The sequence below is a fragment of the Podarcis pityusensis genome, assembly GCF_964106645.2.
Source record: "Podarcis pityusensis genome assembly, chromosome: 1".
NCBI classification, from domain to species: Eukaryota; Metazoa; Chordata; class Lepidosauria; order Squamata; family Lacertidae; genus Podarcis; species Podarcis pityusensis.
In genome coordinates, this window is record NC_138028.1 from 46,185,186 (window position 1) to 46,201,738 (window position 16,553).

Genomic DNA, 16,553 nt, shown 5'->3' on the forward strand with positions numbered 1-16,553 from the left:
CATAAGTAGCTCTTCCTTTTTTTCCGGGAGCATTTGCAAGATTTCCACATGCAGAAGACTGATCCTTAAGACCACTTAATCATTTTGGATATTGTTTGGAAATATACTGACTTTGCCCCTCAAGCGGTATCCAAAATGGTAAAGTGAGTGACTTTTCTGTCTAAAAATGTTTCTATGAATTGCCCCCTCTTTATACCTAGGATACTTACTTGATCGATTGTGGAGATTTCTGGGACAATATTATTATAGTAATATGCAGTACTTTTTTATGGGGGTACGCAGGGGTACACATACCCTTAAATATTTTGTGAATCTAAGTTTGGCCTCATTGAGGGCAGTATTTCAATATGAGTAGGAAAATGAGAGTACCCCTAAATATTTTTAAAGAAAAAAAGCATTGGTAATATGAATAATAGAACCTACAGGAAAAAACTTTTATAAGTTTGTTCTTGTTGCTTATCAGGTGCTCTGCTGAAAGAGCTTTATCTTCCTGTTTCTGCATAGTTCCTATGACAGGCTAGAATATCACACAAAAACCTACCAACTGCTTAGAAATCATCTGAAATATTTTGTTTTCAGAGGGCATTCACAGTTGGACTGACAATACTTTAAAACACGTTCTTTATTAAGCTATTTACATGTGCAGCTCTTCAGATAGCTTTGTGAAGTATTCTGGATGGATATCTGACAGTGTGTTTTGAGAGTGTGTTTATGTTCCCATTTAATTGACTAGAAACCAACGTGAAGAAAGTTATCATGTTCCTCTATCACGTTAAACCTGAGAGAGCATAAGGGGATGAAGTCAAATGCAGGAATCTGTGATTAAAAGACCTGACAAAGCCAGTGATTTCTAAATGGTGGTTTGGGACCTGATAAATGATTGGAAGAGTATCTGAGAAATTGTGATTATACTGGCTGCTCTCAGATGTAATTGGTATATAATCTTCCCCTCTAGACCTCCTTTATATCTAAAGGTTGTTTCACACATTATACTGAGGTAACCAACACTTGTCACTGAGCATATGTTGTGGCTGATTCTGGGTCCCTGAATGATGGGGATGTTTTGCAAATGTGTCTGCCACCATTACACCTGACATTTTTGGGGTGATATATACAAAATAGCTTAGCTGTACACCTAACAACGTAATGTGTACAGTGGTCCAAGAGATTGCCACCTTTTCTGCACAGGGTAGCTAGGTGTCATGCTTTCAAAAAAAAAAAAGGTACTCTATACAGAGGGTTGTCAGAGAAAAAATACTCTATTCTGCATTTTTGGACACCTGCCACTCATAGGGTGGAAGTCAGTGTCATGTTCTTTCATAATTCTGTAGGTGCAAGCATTTCAGCTTGTCAGATGGAACCATCCCCTCTCTCCTCCCCTCGCGAGCCTTTCTGGTGGTTCTCCTAACCCCCTACAAGCCAGCATTTGGGAGGAAATGAGGGAAGCCCCCTTGCACAAACACAGTCCTTGCCCTCTGCTGGCAGAGCTGGTTAGCTGATTTCTACCATACACATCAATACCTTCCCCCTTGCATACCTTTGATGTGGCCCTCTGCAAGTGCCCAAGCACTCCCAGAGCGAGTGTGGTGTAGTGGTTAAGAGCAGGGGACTCGTAATCTGGTGAACTGGGTTCGATTCCCTGCTCCTCCACATGCAGCTGCTGGGTGACCTTGGGCTAGTCACACTTCTCTGAAGTCTCTCAGCCCCACTTACCTCACAGAGTGTTTGTTGTGGGGGAGGAACGGAAAGGAGATTGTTAGCTGCTCTGAGACTCCAAACCTCCTCCTCCTCCTCCTCCTCCTCCTCCTCCTCCTCCTCCTCTTCTTCCCTGCTTCTGAATTTAGGGATGACTGAGATCTCTTCCTGGTAAGGACAGACTTGGAAATCAGGATTGTGCTGGCTGTCACAAACATGACCCCTGCTTCAAATGTGCTTTCCTCTCCCTGCTGGGCCGGGGGGGGGGGCATTTGCCCTTTTCTGCCTCAGCAGGGAGACGCTTTGAAAGCCAGGGTCGTGCTGGCTGTCACTGGTGCCTTCAAAGTTCTTTCCCCCTCCCTGCTTCAGTGGCAAGAGGGGTCTGCCCTTTTGTGCATCAGCAGGCAGAGACTTTGAAAAAGAGGGTTGCACTTACTGTCGGCAGCACAGCTTCTGTTTTCAAAGTGCTCTTTCCCCCCTGTGTGTCTCTGTGTGCACCAGGCGATGTCCACACCACTGGCACGTGGCCCCTGATCACCCATTCACTGCTGCAGGTGGCCATTAGGAAAATGGCTCACCACTGATCTATTTGAAGAGGTCCCCCTATCAGAAGTGGTTGTTTAAGAATGAGAAGAAGGGAGAGTCTTGATGCTGCCCATCAGCACCGGACTGAGCAGCCATACAGTCACTTGGACCCAGTTCCCTCCCCTCCCTCTGATGAGATATTTGTTCTCTTTTTCATTATTACAACTTGCTTATTTTTTGTTGATGATTAATAGGTCATCCTACTTCTCTGTCCAGTTGTTCTCTCTAGGAGCTGGGTATGTTTAGCCTAAGAGCCAGTGTGGTGTAGTGGGCAAGAGCGGTAGTCTCGTAATCTGGGGAACCGGGTTCGATTCCCTGCTCCTCCACATGCAGCTGCTGGGTGACTTTGGGCCAGTCACACTTCTCTGAAGTCTCTCAGCCCCACTCACCTCACAGAGTGTTTGTTGTGGGGGAGGAAGGGAAAGGAGAATGTTAGCCGCTTTGAGACTCCTTAAAGGGAGTGAAAGGTGGGATATCAAATCCAAACTACTCTTCTTCTTCTTCTTCTTCTTCTTCTTCTTCTTCTTCTTCTTCTTCTAAAAAAGAGGAAACTGTGAGGATCTACGATAGCCATCTTCAGATATCTTAAGGGTTGTCATATGGAAGAGGGAACAAGCTTGTTTTCTCCTGCTCTGGAGGGTAGGACTCAAACCAATGGCTTCAAGTCACAAGGAAGGAGATTCTGACTAACATCAGTAAGAAAACTCTTGACAGTAAGAGCCCCTCAGGAGGTTGTGCACTCACCTTCATGGCAGATTTTTAAGCAGAGATTGGATGGCCATCTGTCATGGATGCTTTCGCTGAGATTCCTGCATTGCAAGGGGTTGGACTAGATTACCCCTGGGATCCCTACCAACGCTATGATTCTATAATCAGAGGTGGCATGGCTCTAAATTCCAGTTGTGAGATAGCTAGAGTGGGAGAGTGCTAATGCTCTCATGTGCTGCTTTTCAACTTCCCCATAGGTATCTTGTTGGTGACGAATGCTGGACTTTCTTCAACAACCAAGCAGGGCTCTTACGGTGTTTCAGTGTTCAGTAGTAACATCCTAATCAAACTTCTAAGGGGTTGTTATGGTATTCCGGCAGTTTAATATTCCAGAGAGCATTAGGGCAATTGGACACTCTTTGGGCTGGTTTGCTTCCCCTCCAGCAAGGCCAACTTGTCTCACAAGATGAAAGAAAGCCAAGAATTGGTACACTCTGGGATTTTACTCTTCCACAGTGCACTGGTATGATAAATAGCAGTGGGGAAGCAGGGTGTCTTTGAATTTCAAATAGCTGTGCATTTGACCTAAAGGAGCACTACTCTCCAAATCATACTCCCCACATTAATTTTTCAAGTCTCTGGCTTTTAAAAAGCTCTGCTACTCTTTAAGGAACATCCTTCAGAAGTTTGTTTCAGTACAGTACAGCAAAAGAGGGGGGGGGATTATCTCACTCGTAGATGGTTTATGCTCTTGTCCTAGGGGTGCATGGTTGGCAACAGTACATTTAAATTAAAAAGAAAACACTCGTTTTATTTAAACAAACAAACAGGAAGACTCAAGCATTATTAAAATCAACTGAAACTTGTTTTAATGGTCATATGTCTGGTTGGTAAAAGTGGTTACTCAAACAGTAAGTTCTTACAATATTTTGGGGAGATGCTTGGATTTAAGGTTTACAAGAGAGTTTTCTACAACTAACGGAGGGTGTCTGTCAGTGACCGCACACCACATACAATGGGAAGGGAGAAAGAAGGGACCCAAGAGACTTGTGCTTCTAGGATCTTGACCAAAAGTCACCTCCACCATGAGATGCATGGGCTCCACCTACACAGAGGAAGATCAAGGAATGTGAAAAACACCAGTGTGTGCTCTCCCTCAGTGTGCCATAGAGTCATAGAACTGTAGAGTTGGAAGGGACCCTGAGGGTCATCTAGTCCAATATACTTCGATAAACCAATAAATAGATACATGATTCTAACAACATTTAGGAATTGTGATGGCTATGTACTACCTCCATTATTGAAGGCAGAGTAGGCCTCTGTATACCAGTTGCTGGGGGGCAGGCGCTGGTCATGAATGAGAGAGTGCTACAGCATTCATGCCCTGCTTTTGGGCTTCCCATAGGCATCTGGTTGGCCACTGCGAGAACAGAATGCTGGGTGACATAGGCATTTGGTCCGATCAAGCAAGGCTGTTTTTATGTTCTCAGTGCAATAGCTTTAAGGTATTGCAATGAAAGTTAGTGTGCTAATCACCAATTATATATTTCATGTTCAAATCTGACTTTCTCCCATGCACCTGTTCTCAAGATGACCAGGAGTGAGTAAGGTCTTTCAAGCATGGAGCTTTACCAGTATATACACGATATTATGCAGAATTCAGTTGTTCTCTGGTTATTCGGTTGGGTTACCTTGGAGCAGACCTTTCCCTTTTAATTGCAAAGTATTCATAGTCCTGCCTTTAAGGCAATTTAGTCATGCACACTTAGGTGCGGGGAAGGTAATGGTTAGGCAGCTTTCCTGCGAAGACAACATATGCACACTGTCAGCCATCTGCTCACATTCCCACATCAGAGAATCTTGTCTGCTAGTGCAATTTAAGATTTCTCTGCTTGGGGCTGCAGTTTGAAGTAGCTGTTGTTCTAGGGCAGAATCGCAGGATCTTATTTTCACATAAGATCCTGGCAATCCTTTCTTCCATAGTCAAGGCACAATACAGCGTTCATACAAAAATGAGCCAAGATACATGGTTATGAGAACGTTTGACATGTGTCCTTTTTTTGCTGGGGGAAATGTAGCTTTTATCTCAAGGGCTCTGGCACCTTAAAAGCCTGACATCCCCTTAAATTAATTGGATGGTTTCAAACTCTTGTTCACATGATGAAGTCACACCACACTTCAGCATTAGGGGCTCTCGGGGCTGAGGCTGTGTCATATTATGAACAACATTTTAATCATCATCGTTTATACAAACAATGCAGGCTGCAAGGAAGCTTCAAAACTGAAAGAGAAGAGTAAGGGAAAGAAGGAGTGGACAGGACTGGGTCTGGGAGAGTGATGTGGAGGTCTGGAGTGGTGAGGATGGTAAAAGTCAGAGTTGTTGCATATTGGGAGAGGTATGTGCAGAAAGGGCGTCACAAGACATCTTCCAGAGTGAAATTCTAGAGTACTATGAGAAGCTTTCCCTTTGTTAGGCCAATAAAAATGACTTTGTGGATGTGGCTCACCATTTTTAAATACAAAACAAGCAATTTCCAGGTACCACATTGACCGGACTTTATCATTTTCCCAGCTAATAACCCAGCTATTTGACTAAGTATGTTTGTATATTTTCTCCCCCACCCAATCTTTAAAAATCTACCCCCCTCCCACTTGCACTTTAATGCTATAGAGATGTGGAAATGAGCAATATGATGGATGGATGGATGCAGCTTGTCTGGGTTTTTCACCACCATTTCCCCCGGGGCGCTCCATCTGCTGGCAGAGAGCACCATCCCAAAAGATGGTATCTTTTGCAAACTCGACAGCTAACAGACAGCTTCTCTCTCTGCATATTTCCCAGAAGAAGAGTGGGCTTAATCTGTCCCCCCCCTCCTTCCTGTGGCATATTTCGTGATATTCTTTCTGACTTCCATTGTTCCCAGTGCTCCACCTTAAATAAAAATGCTAAGGGTGGGAAACAGGAATGGAGACTTTACACTCTTGTGACACTGATAGATTCTCATTTGAAACTGACATGAGATTTAATTGCTCACTGAGCCACTGAGTTGCCCTTTAAGGCACATCCTGCCACATCCTGTTAATGAGCTCAGTGGCTACATTCACCCAGCAGTAGCTAGGTGCCATGTGGATACATAAACACACACACACACACACACACACACACACACAGTTATTATTTGAAGATTATTGGGGTTACAGCCCTGGATCTGGGATTTACCATCTCAAATACTATCTACTAGAATCAATCATGATGTACAATTATGTGGTATTTGTTTATGAGAATCAGCTAGTCCAGAGAATCAATGTGACACAGTGTTTGTATAAGCTTTGTGTAAGCATTTCTGAGGAAGCGGAATTGCTGTGGTTTGCTTTTGCACAGCAGCTGTCCCTGGAGTGACAGAGCATCGCTAGAGCTCACCCAGTAAGTATCTCGTTCCCAATTAGAACTTGGAAGTGGAGCTGCTTTTGTGCAGAGAGAGACAGTAGTTTGGATGGCAGCTGATTTGGCATTGTGTTGTGATACATTGTATACTGTATAGCAAATTAAAATGCTGATAGTTTTATTTTAATAGGTAAGCCTAGAGTGTAGGATTTACTGTAGCCTATTGCCACCTGAGGCAGTTTGGCCATCCCCTTAAATAAAGGTAAAGGGACCCCTGACCATTAGGTCCAGTCGTGACCGACTCTGGGGTTACGACGCTCATCTCGCTTTATTGGCCAAGGGAGCCGGCGTACAGCTTCCGGGTCATGTGGCCAGCATGACTAAGCCGCTTCTGGCGAACCAGAGCAGCACACGGAAACGCCATTTATCTTCCCTCCGGAGCGGTACCTATTTATCTACTTGCACTTTGATGTGCTTTCGAACTGCTAGGTTGGCAGGAGCAGGGACCGAGCAACGGGAGCTCATCCCGTCGCGGGGATTCGAACCGCCGACCTTCTGATCGGCAAGTCCTAGGCTCTGTGGTTTAACCCACAGCGCCACCCACGTCCCTTGGCCATCCCCTTAGTGCTGACTAAAAACTACTTCTCCAGGCTGAGTCTTACCAGGAAGTCACTCCTACTAGCCCCTCTATGGACTGTTTCTTTCCCCACAAGATATAGGGCACCCTTCTGAGGAATATGACTCGGGAAAATCTGTGTCCCAAGTCTCTCTGGGCACTGGATCTTGCCAGTCTCTCTGGCACCCCCCTCCTATCCAGAGCAATCAGATTGCAGAGGTGAGGTTTAACACCGCTTTAGAGCATTTTATTCAAGAAAGGAGATACATGCATTGATCGAACAAGCCCAAAATAATCAAAGTGTGCTCTAACGACTCAACTCACGCTCTGGATTGATACTAATCTGCAGAGTTGACCATAGTAGATTGCAAAGAAGGCCATATACTCCCATTTTTTAATGAAATTGTGTGTGTGTGTGTGTGTGTGTGTGTGTGTGTGTTCCTTTTTGAGGATGGTGAAGTCTGACTCTCTTTTTTAAAACAGGCCACTTGTGTGGGTGGATTTTTTTCCTTTGGGACTGTTGGCCAATCTGCCTGGGAGAGGAGATGTGAATAGCCACTTGCAAATTTGGATTTAGTCAAGGGACAAGTGGGCTTTGAAGTTGGCCTTCTGGCTGAGTATGCTAATTGCTGAAAGCAGATGTGATTAGGAAATGAGACTGACACCTATGGAGGAGGGACAGTGCTTAATTATCACCACTTTATGAGCACTTAAGTTGGCTGTCACTTTGGAAGGAAGCACCCAGGAGTTGGAAGGGACAATAGGTGTGAAACAGCATGCTTCTTGGAATGTGATCATGTCTAGCCTGCTCTCAGGGAATATGGAGGTTAGTTTAATGCAGGGGTAGGCAACCTAAGGCCTGGGGGCTGGATGCGGCCCAATCACCTTCTCAATCCAGCCCACAGCCGGTCCGGGAATCAGCGTGTTTTTACATGAGTAGAATGTGTGCTTTTATTTAAACTGCATCTCTGGGTTATTTGTGGGGCATAGGAATTCGTTCATCCCCCCCCCCAAAAAAATAGTCCGGCCCACCACATGGTCTGAGGGATGGTGGACCGGCTCACGGCTGAAAAAGGTTGCTGACCCATGGTTTAATGGATACCAAATTTATCCAAAAGCGTTTTCTTAATCATAACCATGCAGGGGTGCCAACTTGAATAAAATATTGGGTGGGGGGCACTACCCCACATAACCAATCGCATGACGCGATGCACGAACACCATTTGAATGGCAATGACCATCAACTTTGGGGAGCCCTGGCCCCCTCAAATGTTTTATGGGTGGGGGTGGGGGCAAAGGGAGCTTGGCCCCTAGGAGTTTGCTCCTCTGTAACCATGCCAACATTCTAGTGGTGAACATACTTGGATTATAAAAAAAAAAGCCTGCCATTTTGTGGTCACCAAAACAGCAGCCAGCTTTCCTCTTTCAATGGCTGCCTTAGGATAGGTTCATCCATGAACATACTATCCTTGTATTAGTCAACATTTGGTACCTTGCTGTAAACTGACTCTTATTACAAAGAGATGGTTTGAAAATTCATTATGTGCTGCTGTGACACATGTAAGGCACCACTTGATGGTGCTTTATCAACATGCACACATGAATTGTATAAATGGATGGCACTTTAAATCTGTTTATCTTTTGGACAGAAGGGTAGAGTAAAAAGAGAAAAAGAAATAAGCACCTCACTGTGGTATAGGGGTGTGCCACTGGGATATGGGGAGTTTCTTCACACCATTGCAAACTTCTTGGGGAGGTTTGTGTGGCAGGTGGTAAGGGCCCACCATTCTTATGGCTCCACGTGAATGATTTGCTAAAGGGAGGTAATCATCACAGGGAACAATCTAAAGTGGCCTCCAATATCCTTTCATTTTTGTGCAAAGCAGAACTTAAAATACAAACACTGTTTAAAGGGTGAGGCTAACGGTACTGGTTGCTCAGACTAAGGCTGGGAAGACTTCAAGCTTGTGGTGGGACAGAAGTCTTTTTTGCTTTTGTTAAAAAATTGGAGATAAAAAATTACTGTTGACCTACTGTAACTCACCCAGAGATCTTCCAGAAGCTTCCAATCTACCTGTTGCTCTCCCCTTGTTTAGACTTTGCATGGGTAACAACTGCTTTTCACATGGCATGGTGGTTGAATTCTGACTGACTGCATGGACTGCATGTTGAGAGGGATGTTATATTGTTTTAATATAACAAAGCTTCCTGCAAACAAGTCAGCTAGGAAGAGGTCTAAAAAAACCCTCAACACCCCCACTTTTGAATTTTGATTCAAGTCCAGTATAATGGATTCAAATCCATTGGAAAAATTGACTCGTGTGTTTTATTTCAGGGTGTTCAGACAATGATCACATAAATCCATGTATGACTGTTGCCCATTCTCATTCAGCTTGAAAACCCACATGGCTATTCCTCTATACGTGATGTGCATCTTCTGGTTGCTTATTTACTGTTAGGAACACATATAGGGAAATGCAAAGTAAGTTGATGACATGAGAGAAGTCTTAACAGCAGTAGAGAAGATGAGCTGGGCAGGACTTCTCAAGAGAGCCTCCTTGAGTGGTTTTCAATTTCACACATTCTGTGATTTATCTGTGCTTGTGCATCCCTGGCGCTGCAGGAAATAACCATAGCCTCTGTTGTTGTATTTGGTTTGTCAGAAGTTGACCTGCCTCTGAAGAAGGATGGCTTCACATCAGAGGGGACCACACTGGAAGCACTGCTGCGTGGAGAAGGGCTTGAAAAGAAGGTAGATACTAAAGAGGAGGACACTCTACAAGAAATCCAGGTGATTAAGTGCTCTTCTATTGGCCTGGTCACATTTTCAGTCTATGTAATACTGAAATGGCTGCTTATAAGATTTTGTGGCTCAGTCTCAACCTCCAGCCTATTAATCTCTTGTGACCTTTATCCCATGATCTACAGGGGAGCACACACAAATGCAAATACCAGCTGCTGTATATAACCATAATCTCCAGTGAGAAGGAGAAAGAAAGAAAGAAAGAGTGTGTGTGTGTGATTGTGTTGCTCTGTTGCTGTGTAGGTGTGCCATAACCAACTATTGCAAAGGACCATAACATAATAACAGTTGGGCAAATGCTGCCCACGCAACCCAGTGGGTAGCCCAATTCATTCCCCTTTCCTTCAAGATTAAGGAAAATGAATATACAATAGAGGAATGTGGGAAGGAGTGGATTTACTTTACATAAGACAAATGCACTGCAGAAAGTGCAAATTAACACTGCACCAAATATTGCAGGGGCACCTTGTGGGAAGATACATTTGCATCTCAACACTACATGAAGGGCGAGCATTGTGACTGCAACACTAGTGTGAGTGTGAGTGTGAGTGTGAGTGTGAGTGTGTGTGTATTTGATATCTGTAGTAAATTCAGGATTTGATACAATTATTGAATAAAAGCATGATGGGAATTGAAACTCCCCTATAATTTTGAGGTGGAATACTACAGCAAACACTCAAAAGATGCATTCCTGTGTAATGGGTGTATTGCAAAGTAGGGGTGGAAGATATATGTTTATCCATGGAAGCTTCCACTGTGCCCTTTGAGCCTCTTCACAGCCCTGACTGGCTGCTGTTTCGTTGCCAGGTATCCCCCCCACCCCACCCCCCAAATTGGTCATCTTTCTAGGCTACATAATGATGCCACTGTTCCCTGGAAGAAAAAAGCCAAGAAAACCAATTTGAAAGACCCCCCAAATGGAAACAAAGCTCCGGCTAATCAGGGCTGTGAAGATGCTTTGAACATATGTGAAGAAAGTGAGCAACAGAAGGGTTCCAATAAGGTTTGTGGAAGACCCCCAAACCCCACCTTGTAGCCTTAAAAATGATCAGCTGTTGACGCTTGGTACAGGCAAACTACATGTCCTCCTTGAGAACAGGTTTGGAACTTTCAATCCATAACTTGAAATGGCCAGATCCAAAGTTGCTTTGTATTCGAACAAAGCCAGAGTCTGCATCCACAATGCCTGATTTCCTTTGCCTTTCTGTTATGAAGCCTCTGTTGTTCTGGGAATTGTTTTTAATTACTGTTTATTGTTCTAACTACAGAGGGTTTTGGAAAATGATGAAAATGCAGATGAAGTGAATGAGGAGGAAGAGATGGAGGAAGATATTCCGAAGCGAAAGAACAGACCCAGAGGACGGGTAGGTTGCCTCAGCCACATGGGGGGGGGGGAGGGAGGAGCGAGAACACTATTCTCTTGTTTCTATTTATATTGATTGCATAGGTAGACAAAGAGCCTAATGATACCTGTGTTATGTGATACGTTTTGTATGGTATGTATGGCATATGTATTGGTATGTATACATTATAAAGTGATGTGATGAACAAGGATTCCTTTGAATCTTTTGTCTTTTCACTCTCTGATTGTGGTTTTTAATAAAACTGTAAGAGAAACAAACCTGGGAGGGAGAAGGAATGAATGCACACATGGAGATATTTGTGTGCATAGATGGCACAATTTTTATTATTTGGTGCTTGTTTTAGCTGCCTTTTCAGATGGGCTGCAGTTATATCTTTTCCCTTGGCGGTCTCAGTGCAGGGAAGAGCTGGCTATTGATCAGTGCTCTCTGCATGGGTCTTGCAGCTGGAGGCTCTCAGTAATCAGATCCCCTGGCAAGAAACCCACACAGCATGAAGGCAGGCAGCTCACCTCCCACTCTTCATGCTGTCTGGCTGTTCTGGCCCTCTCTGCTCTCTGGAGTGAACTGCTGGAGGCTCTCAGGACTTGAGCAAGCACCAGCCCCTGCAAACCTCTGGTAGCAGACTCACAGCAGGGAGATCTTTACATTAGCCAAATGTTCACAAACTCCTCTATTCTCCTCCATCAATAAGTGGCTTTTATGGGGTGGGGGTGGTGGGGGTGGGGGAGAGAGACACCCGGGCCACCTTACAATCTGTTAAATTGTAATGTGCCACAAGCAGAAAGCAGGAGGGAAAGACATTGTGCTTGTGGTAACGGTAGGAAAAGTCCACAAGCTATATTTTCATCTTCCCATAAAATCTCATTCTTGCACGCGGTTCCTTCTACTCTTGAAATTTCCTCTTTGGCCCTTGCCTGCCTGCCTTGCCTCCCTTCACTTTATGCTATGACTTCATCTGGCTGCCCTTGGCTTGGAGCTGACCTGTTGCACAGAATGAGGCACACACTACATTCGATGGCAGCAGGCGTGCATCTTTGCAGGCAAGTCTGCGAAATTTGCAGTTAAAATAGAGTCGGACGGAGTGCAATTAAAAGGGTCAAAGGGCCTCTCCAGACTGGTGTTTTGTTGCGGAAGTATTCTGCAATTTGTGTTCTTGAGACAATCCTAGCATAGTAGTGGCGGATTTGTTCTGCGATGCTTCCCCATTATTGCTGCCTGGACAGGCTGTAATGGGGCAAAAATAAGTTAGAACATTTGTGCTATTAGAATGTTATGGGGCACGCACTGACTGGAAATGAAGCAGTGGAACTGCCCTCAAAGCCTTGCGGGTGCAAGCAATATTGAAAGCTGGACTGTGTGTGACAGCCCTGATAGCATCATGAACACAAATCACCAAGAAAGTGCAATAAAAGATATGCCTGGAGGGAGCCCAAAGTGGTGTTTGTGCAGGGAGCACACAACCCTCCCACCACTGGCCTACACTGGAAATGAGTTCAGCAGGAAGGAAAGTTCCTGGGGGTGAAGGAGAGACTGGGGGAAAAGCTGCAGGTGGGAGCAGACTTATGAATCCTTGTCTACATGCCTGCTTGTTTCTTTAAGTTACTCCCTATCTTCACCACCATCACCACCACCACCACCACCACTACTACTACTACCACTACTACTGCTAATTAAATAATAATAATAATAATAATAATAATAATAATAATAATAATATGTGTATACCACCCTTCATCCGAAGATCCCAGGGTGGTTCACAACAGAAAAATACAAAATGAGAATACAAAATGCATAACAGAGCAAACCATTAACCCCTCTCCCACAAACACTTTCAAGCACACTCACTTTACATATGAATTGGGAAAACCAGCTTTTAAAGATGTGGGTCTGCTGCCATAATGTGTACTGTCATGGACCCAATTCACTACCAGCTCAGACTGCCTCTCCATTTAACCCGGCACTGCCTCCTCTGGTTGGCAGTGGCTCTCTCCTGGAAAGGTCTTTCCCATGGTGAGGGTGGGGGCACAGCACTGGGCCAGCCCCTCCTGGGATGCAGTAGGAAATTGCCCCACACTACTATTTTGCTCCTGGCTCTGATCGGGGTTCTGGGAAAACACAGAGTAAATTCTGTAGCCCTGAAGACTGCCCACCCCCCACTTGATAGTATGCTGAGCCTGGAGTACAATGCAGAGCCAGTTAAGACTTTGAAGCTCTGGTACGATGTTTACCCAGCAGCCTAGACACTAGGACACATAAAAACCCCAAAGGCGGCCGTTGTTAACAAAGCACCTCATCCTTTTTTCCTAGATCTAGAAGGTATGTTTCTTCTCCACTCATCTGCATTAAGGACACCATTGCACTAGATTTCCAGAAGCAATCTAGAGGCCCTTAAATGTATATTTAGGCCCATGTGTTTGTTTCTTTCAGAGCAGCAACGAGGGAATGATAGGTACTGCAAGAGAAATAATGCGGAGCAGCTGATGTGCTGGCCATTCCCAATTTGTGCACGTCCTCCCCTTTCCTGCAGCATGATTTCATTTTTAATCTTGGGCCCCTTCATCTGTCCTTCTGGCAAGCGTCCCTGTTTGGCTCCATCTGAACGCTCCAAGGCTGCTCTGGCGAAGCTTTCCGGCTATGTACATCAATCCCTTGCTGTAGAACGGCAGGAGGCTGAAGGCAGCCATGGATGACTGAATGCCACATGCTGAAGCACTGACAGCAAGCACGTGGCACTCGAGTTTGTGCCTCTGGGGCGGCTGTCTATTTGCCAGCCCCCCTGAGGCCAGCCGTGAAATTATGGGAGTGTTGGGAAAGAGAGTTGAAGGCCAAGGATATATGGATTTGCAGACAGTGAGAGGGAGATTTAAAGAACATTGTCGGGCAGAAATAATGGGCAGGGCAATAAGGCCTGAAATCACAGAGTGCACATTACACACAACCTGAGAACATGAGCACGCATTTTAGGGGGGAGGGATGTATATTTTGCCCATTGTGTAATGCAGGTTAGGTGTAGCTACCATTCATTATTCAGTGTCCTCGGTGCACCAAGAGCAACCATTTCTTTTTAAAAACAAAAGGAACAAGAAAAGAAATTAGAAATCAACATGCATGAATGTGCTTGGGGCATATTTTACTGAAAGCTCCAGGTTCAGACATTTTAATTTATGCATGTGCTTCGCTCTCTCCTATTTTAAACAAGGAGACTTTGAAGTGAAAACTTTGCGTGTAATGTAACTGTTGTTATAATTACTGCACTCTTAACAATGCAATAACACTTTTGGATGTGTACAAAACGCATAATAGGGTTCATTTCTTAGAGTATCTCTTTTCAGAGTGTATATCCTTTAAAAATCACATTCCCGTTTTCACTTTGTTTCCTCCTGGTCATGAGGATTATATTGTATCCCTTGTGAAGTTTTAAAAAGAGATGGCTTGCATCAACCCCTGCCGGAGCATTGCTCCCCAGCATTGTAGAACAGAGGCGTCATTCCCTTCTCAGCTGTTTGCAGCTGCTGGCCCAATGTACTGGAGTCCAGGGACATGGGCAAGAGGGAGAAAATTAGCCTCAGAGGGCCCTGCTGGTATTGGTGTATTGTGAACAATGGGTTAAATTACACAGTGCTTGGTCTCATGTCTTGAGGAGTACACCCCCTCCCAATAATATGGCTATCCTGAGAGAAGGGTGCCAGGTGCACTGGGTTACCATAGCAACACTAGCAAGGCCAAGTGTATGACTAGCTGAGTCCTCCCATTGGTTCAGAAAATACGCCTACATGTAGAGACGGTTTTAATAGTCTCTAGGGCATGGGTAGGCAAACTAAGGCCCGAGGGCCGGATCTGGCCCAATCACCTTCTAAATCCGGCTCACGGACGGTCCAGGAATCAGCGTGTTTTTACATGAGTAGAATGTGTTCTTTTAGTTAAAATGCATCTCTGGGTTATTTGTGGGGCCTGCCTGGTGTTTTTACATGAGTAGAATGTGTCCTTTTACAGTGGACGCTCGGGTTGTGAACATGATCCGTGTGGGAGGCACATTTGCAACCTGCAGCATTCACAACCTGCAGTTCTGCATCTGCGCACGAGCGGGTTGCGATTCAGCACTTCTGTGCATGCACAAAGCACGATTTAGCGCTTCTGCGCATGCGTGACCGCCAAAACTTGGAAGTAACCCATTCCAGTACTTCCTGGTTTCGCCGTGTCTGTAACCCGAAAAAACGCAACCTAAAGCGTCTGTAACCCGACGTATGACTGCATTTAAAATGCATCTCTGGGTTATTTGTGGGGCATAGGAATTCGTTCATTCCCCCCCCCCCCAAAAAGATATAGTCCGGCCCTACACAAGGTCTGAGGGACAATTGTATATGAGAAATAGATGTGACACCACTTTGGCCTGACTGCAGTATTTTAGGTGTGTTGCTAATTCTTCCGCCCACTATGTATCAGGGTTAGAAAACCTTGTTCAGCCTAAGGGCTGCATTTGCTAGTGGGCCACATGTCAGGAGGTGGTAGTGTGACAGATGTGAATTTTGTCTTTTACAGTAGGCTGAAGTCCAGCTGCACCAAAGTCAGAGGTTCTACACATATAGCACACCGTCCCGGCAAGCCAGAGGCCTTATCCCAGTTCAATGACACATTTCAGCCAGGCCAAAAAAGGAAAAGTGGAGGCAGGTGTGGAGCTGTGCCACTGAGTGTGTGGCCTGTGGAGGAGGCATGGCTTCTAGAGAGTCCTGAGTGCCAGATAGGAAGACCTGGGAGGCCGCATGTGGCTCCTGGCTCCGAGGTTCTCCACCCTTGTGCTATAAGAACACCAGCTATCATGAATATATAGCAATTCCTCCACTAGTGTCAAAACAGGAATTCTTTTTTGCTGGAGAACAGTTCACCCTGCTATGTTTTGGTTTTGTTCACATGATTTTTGTACCTGAACAGTACTGCAGCATCAGAAAACAAAACACTGGGTATTCCACTCTGGGGTAATTTTCATGGAGCTGTGCTAAAGACACTCAAACCAGATTACAGTCATACCTCATGTTGTGTTGTTACGGACTTTCATCTTACAAACGCGGCAAACCCGGAAGTGTTTACTTCCGGGTTTGCCGCCCGCGCATGCGCAGAAACGATTTGCACACTTCGTGCACGCGCAGAAGAGGCACTCTAGTGGCGGACTTTTCTGGGTGCGAACGGCACCCCGAAACAGATTAATTCCGCAACTAGAGGTACCACGGTAATGTCTGGGTGGTGGCTGTTGCATTAACATCTTGGTTTATCTCTAGGCTCGGGGTTCTGGAGGTGGCAGGCGAAGGAATGATGTTTCTTCTATGGATGACCACGATAAACCTTATGTTTGTGACAGTAAGTAGAGTCCAGACCCTCCACTCTGCTTTCAGTCTGGTGCAG

General features: G+C 45.1%; 1 protein-coding gene across 2 annotated transcripts in view; it reads left to right on the forward strand.

Annotated features, from left to right (window-relative positions):
• The window catches only part of DPF3 (double PHD fingers 3), a 190,864-nt gene that overhangs the window by 116,101 nt on the left and 58,210 nt on the right, over nt 1-16,553 (forward strand). For both annotated transcript variants that reach the window (XR_013983600.1, XM_080997690.1), the window contains exons 4-6: nt 9,653-9,780; nt 11,061-11,156; nt 16,430-16,508. Coding sequence is in view for 1 of the 2 variants with exons in the window: in XM_080997690.1 (XP_080853816.1) it covers nt 9,653-9,780; nt 11,061-11,156; nt 16,430-16,508 (303 nt within the window). In the remaining variant the exon portion in view is untranslated. The remainder of the gene's footprint in view (nt 1-9,652; nt 9,781-11,060; nt 11,157-16,429; nt 16,509-16,553) is intronic.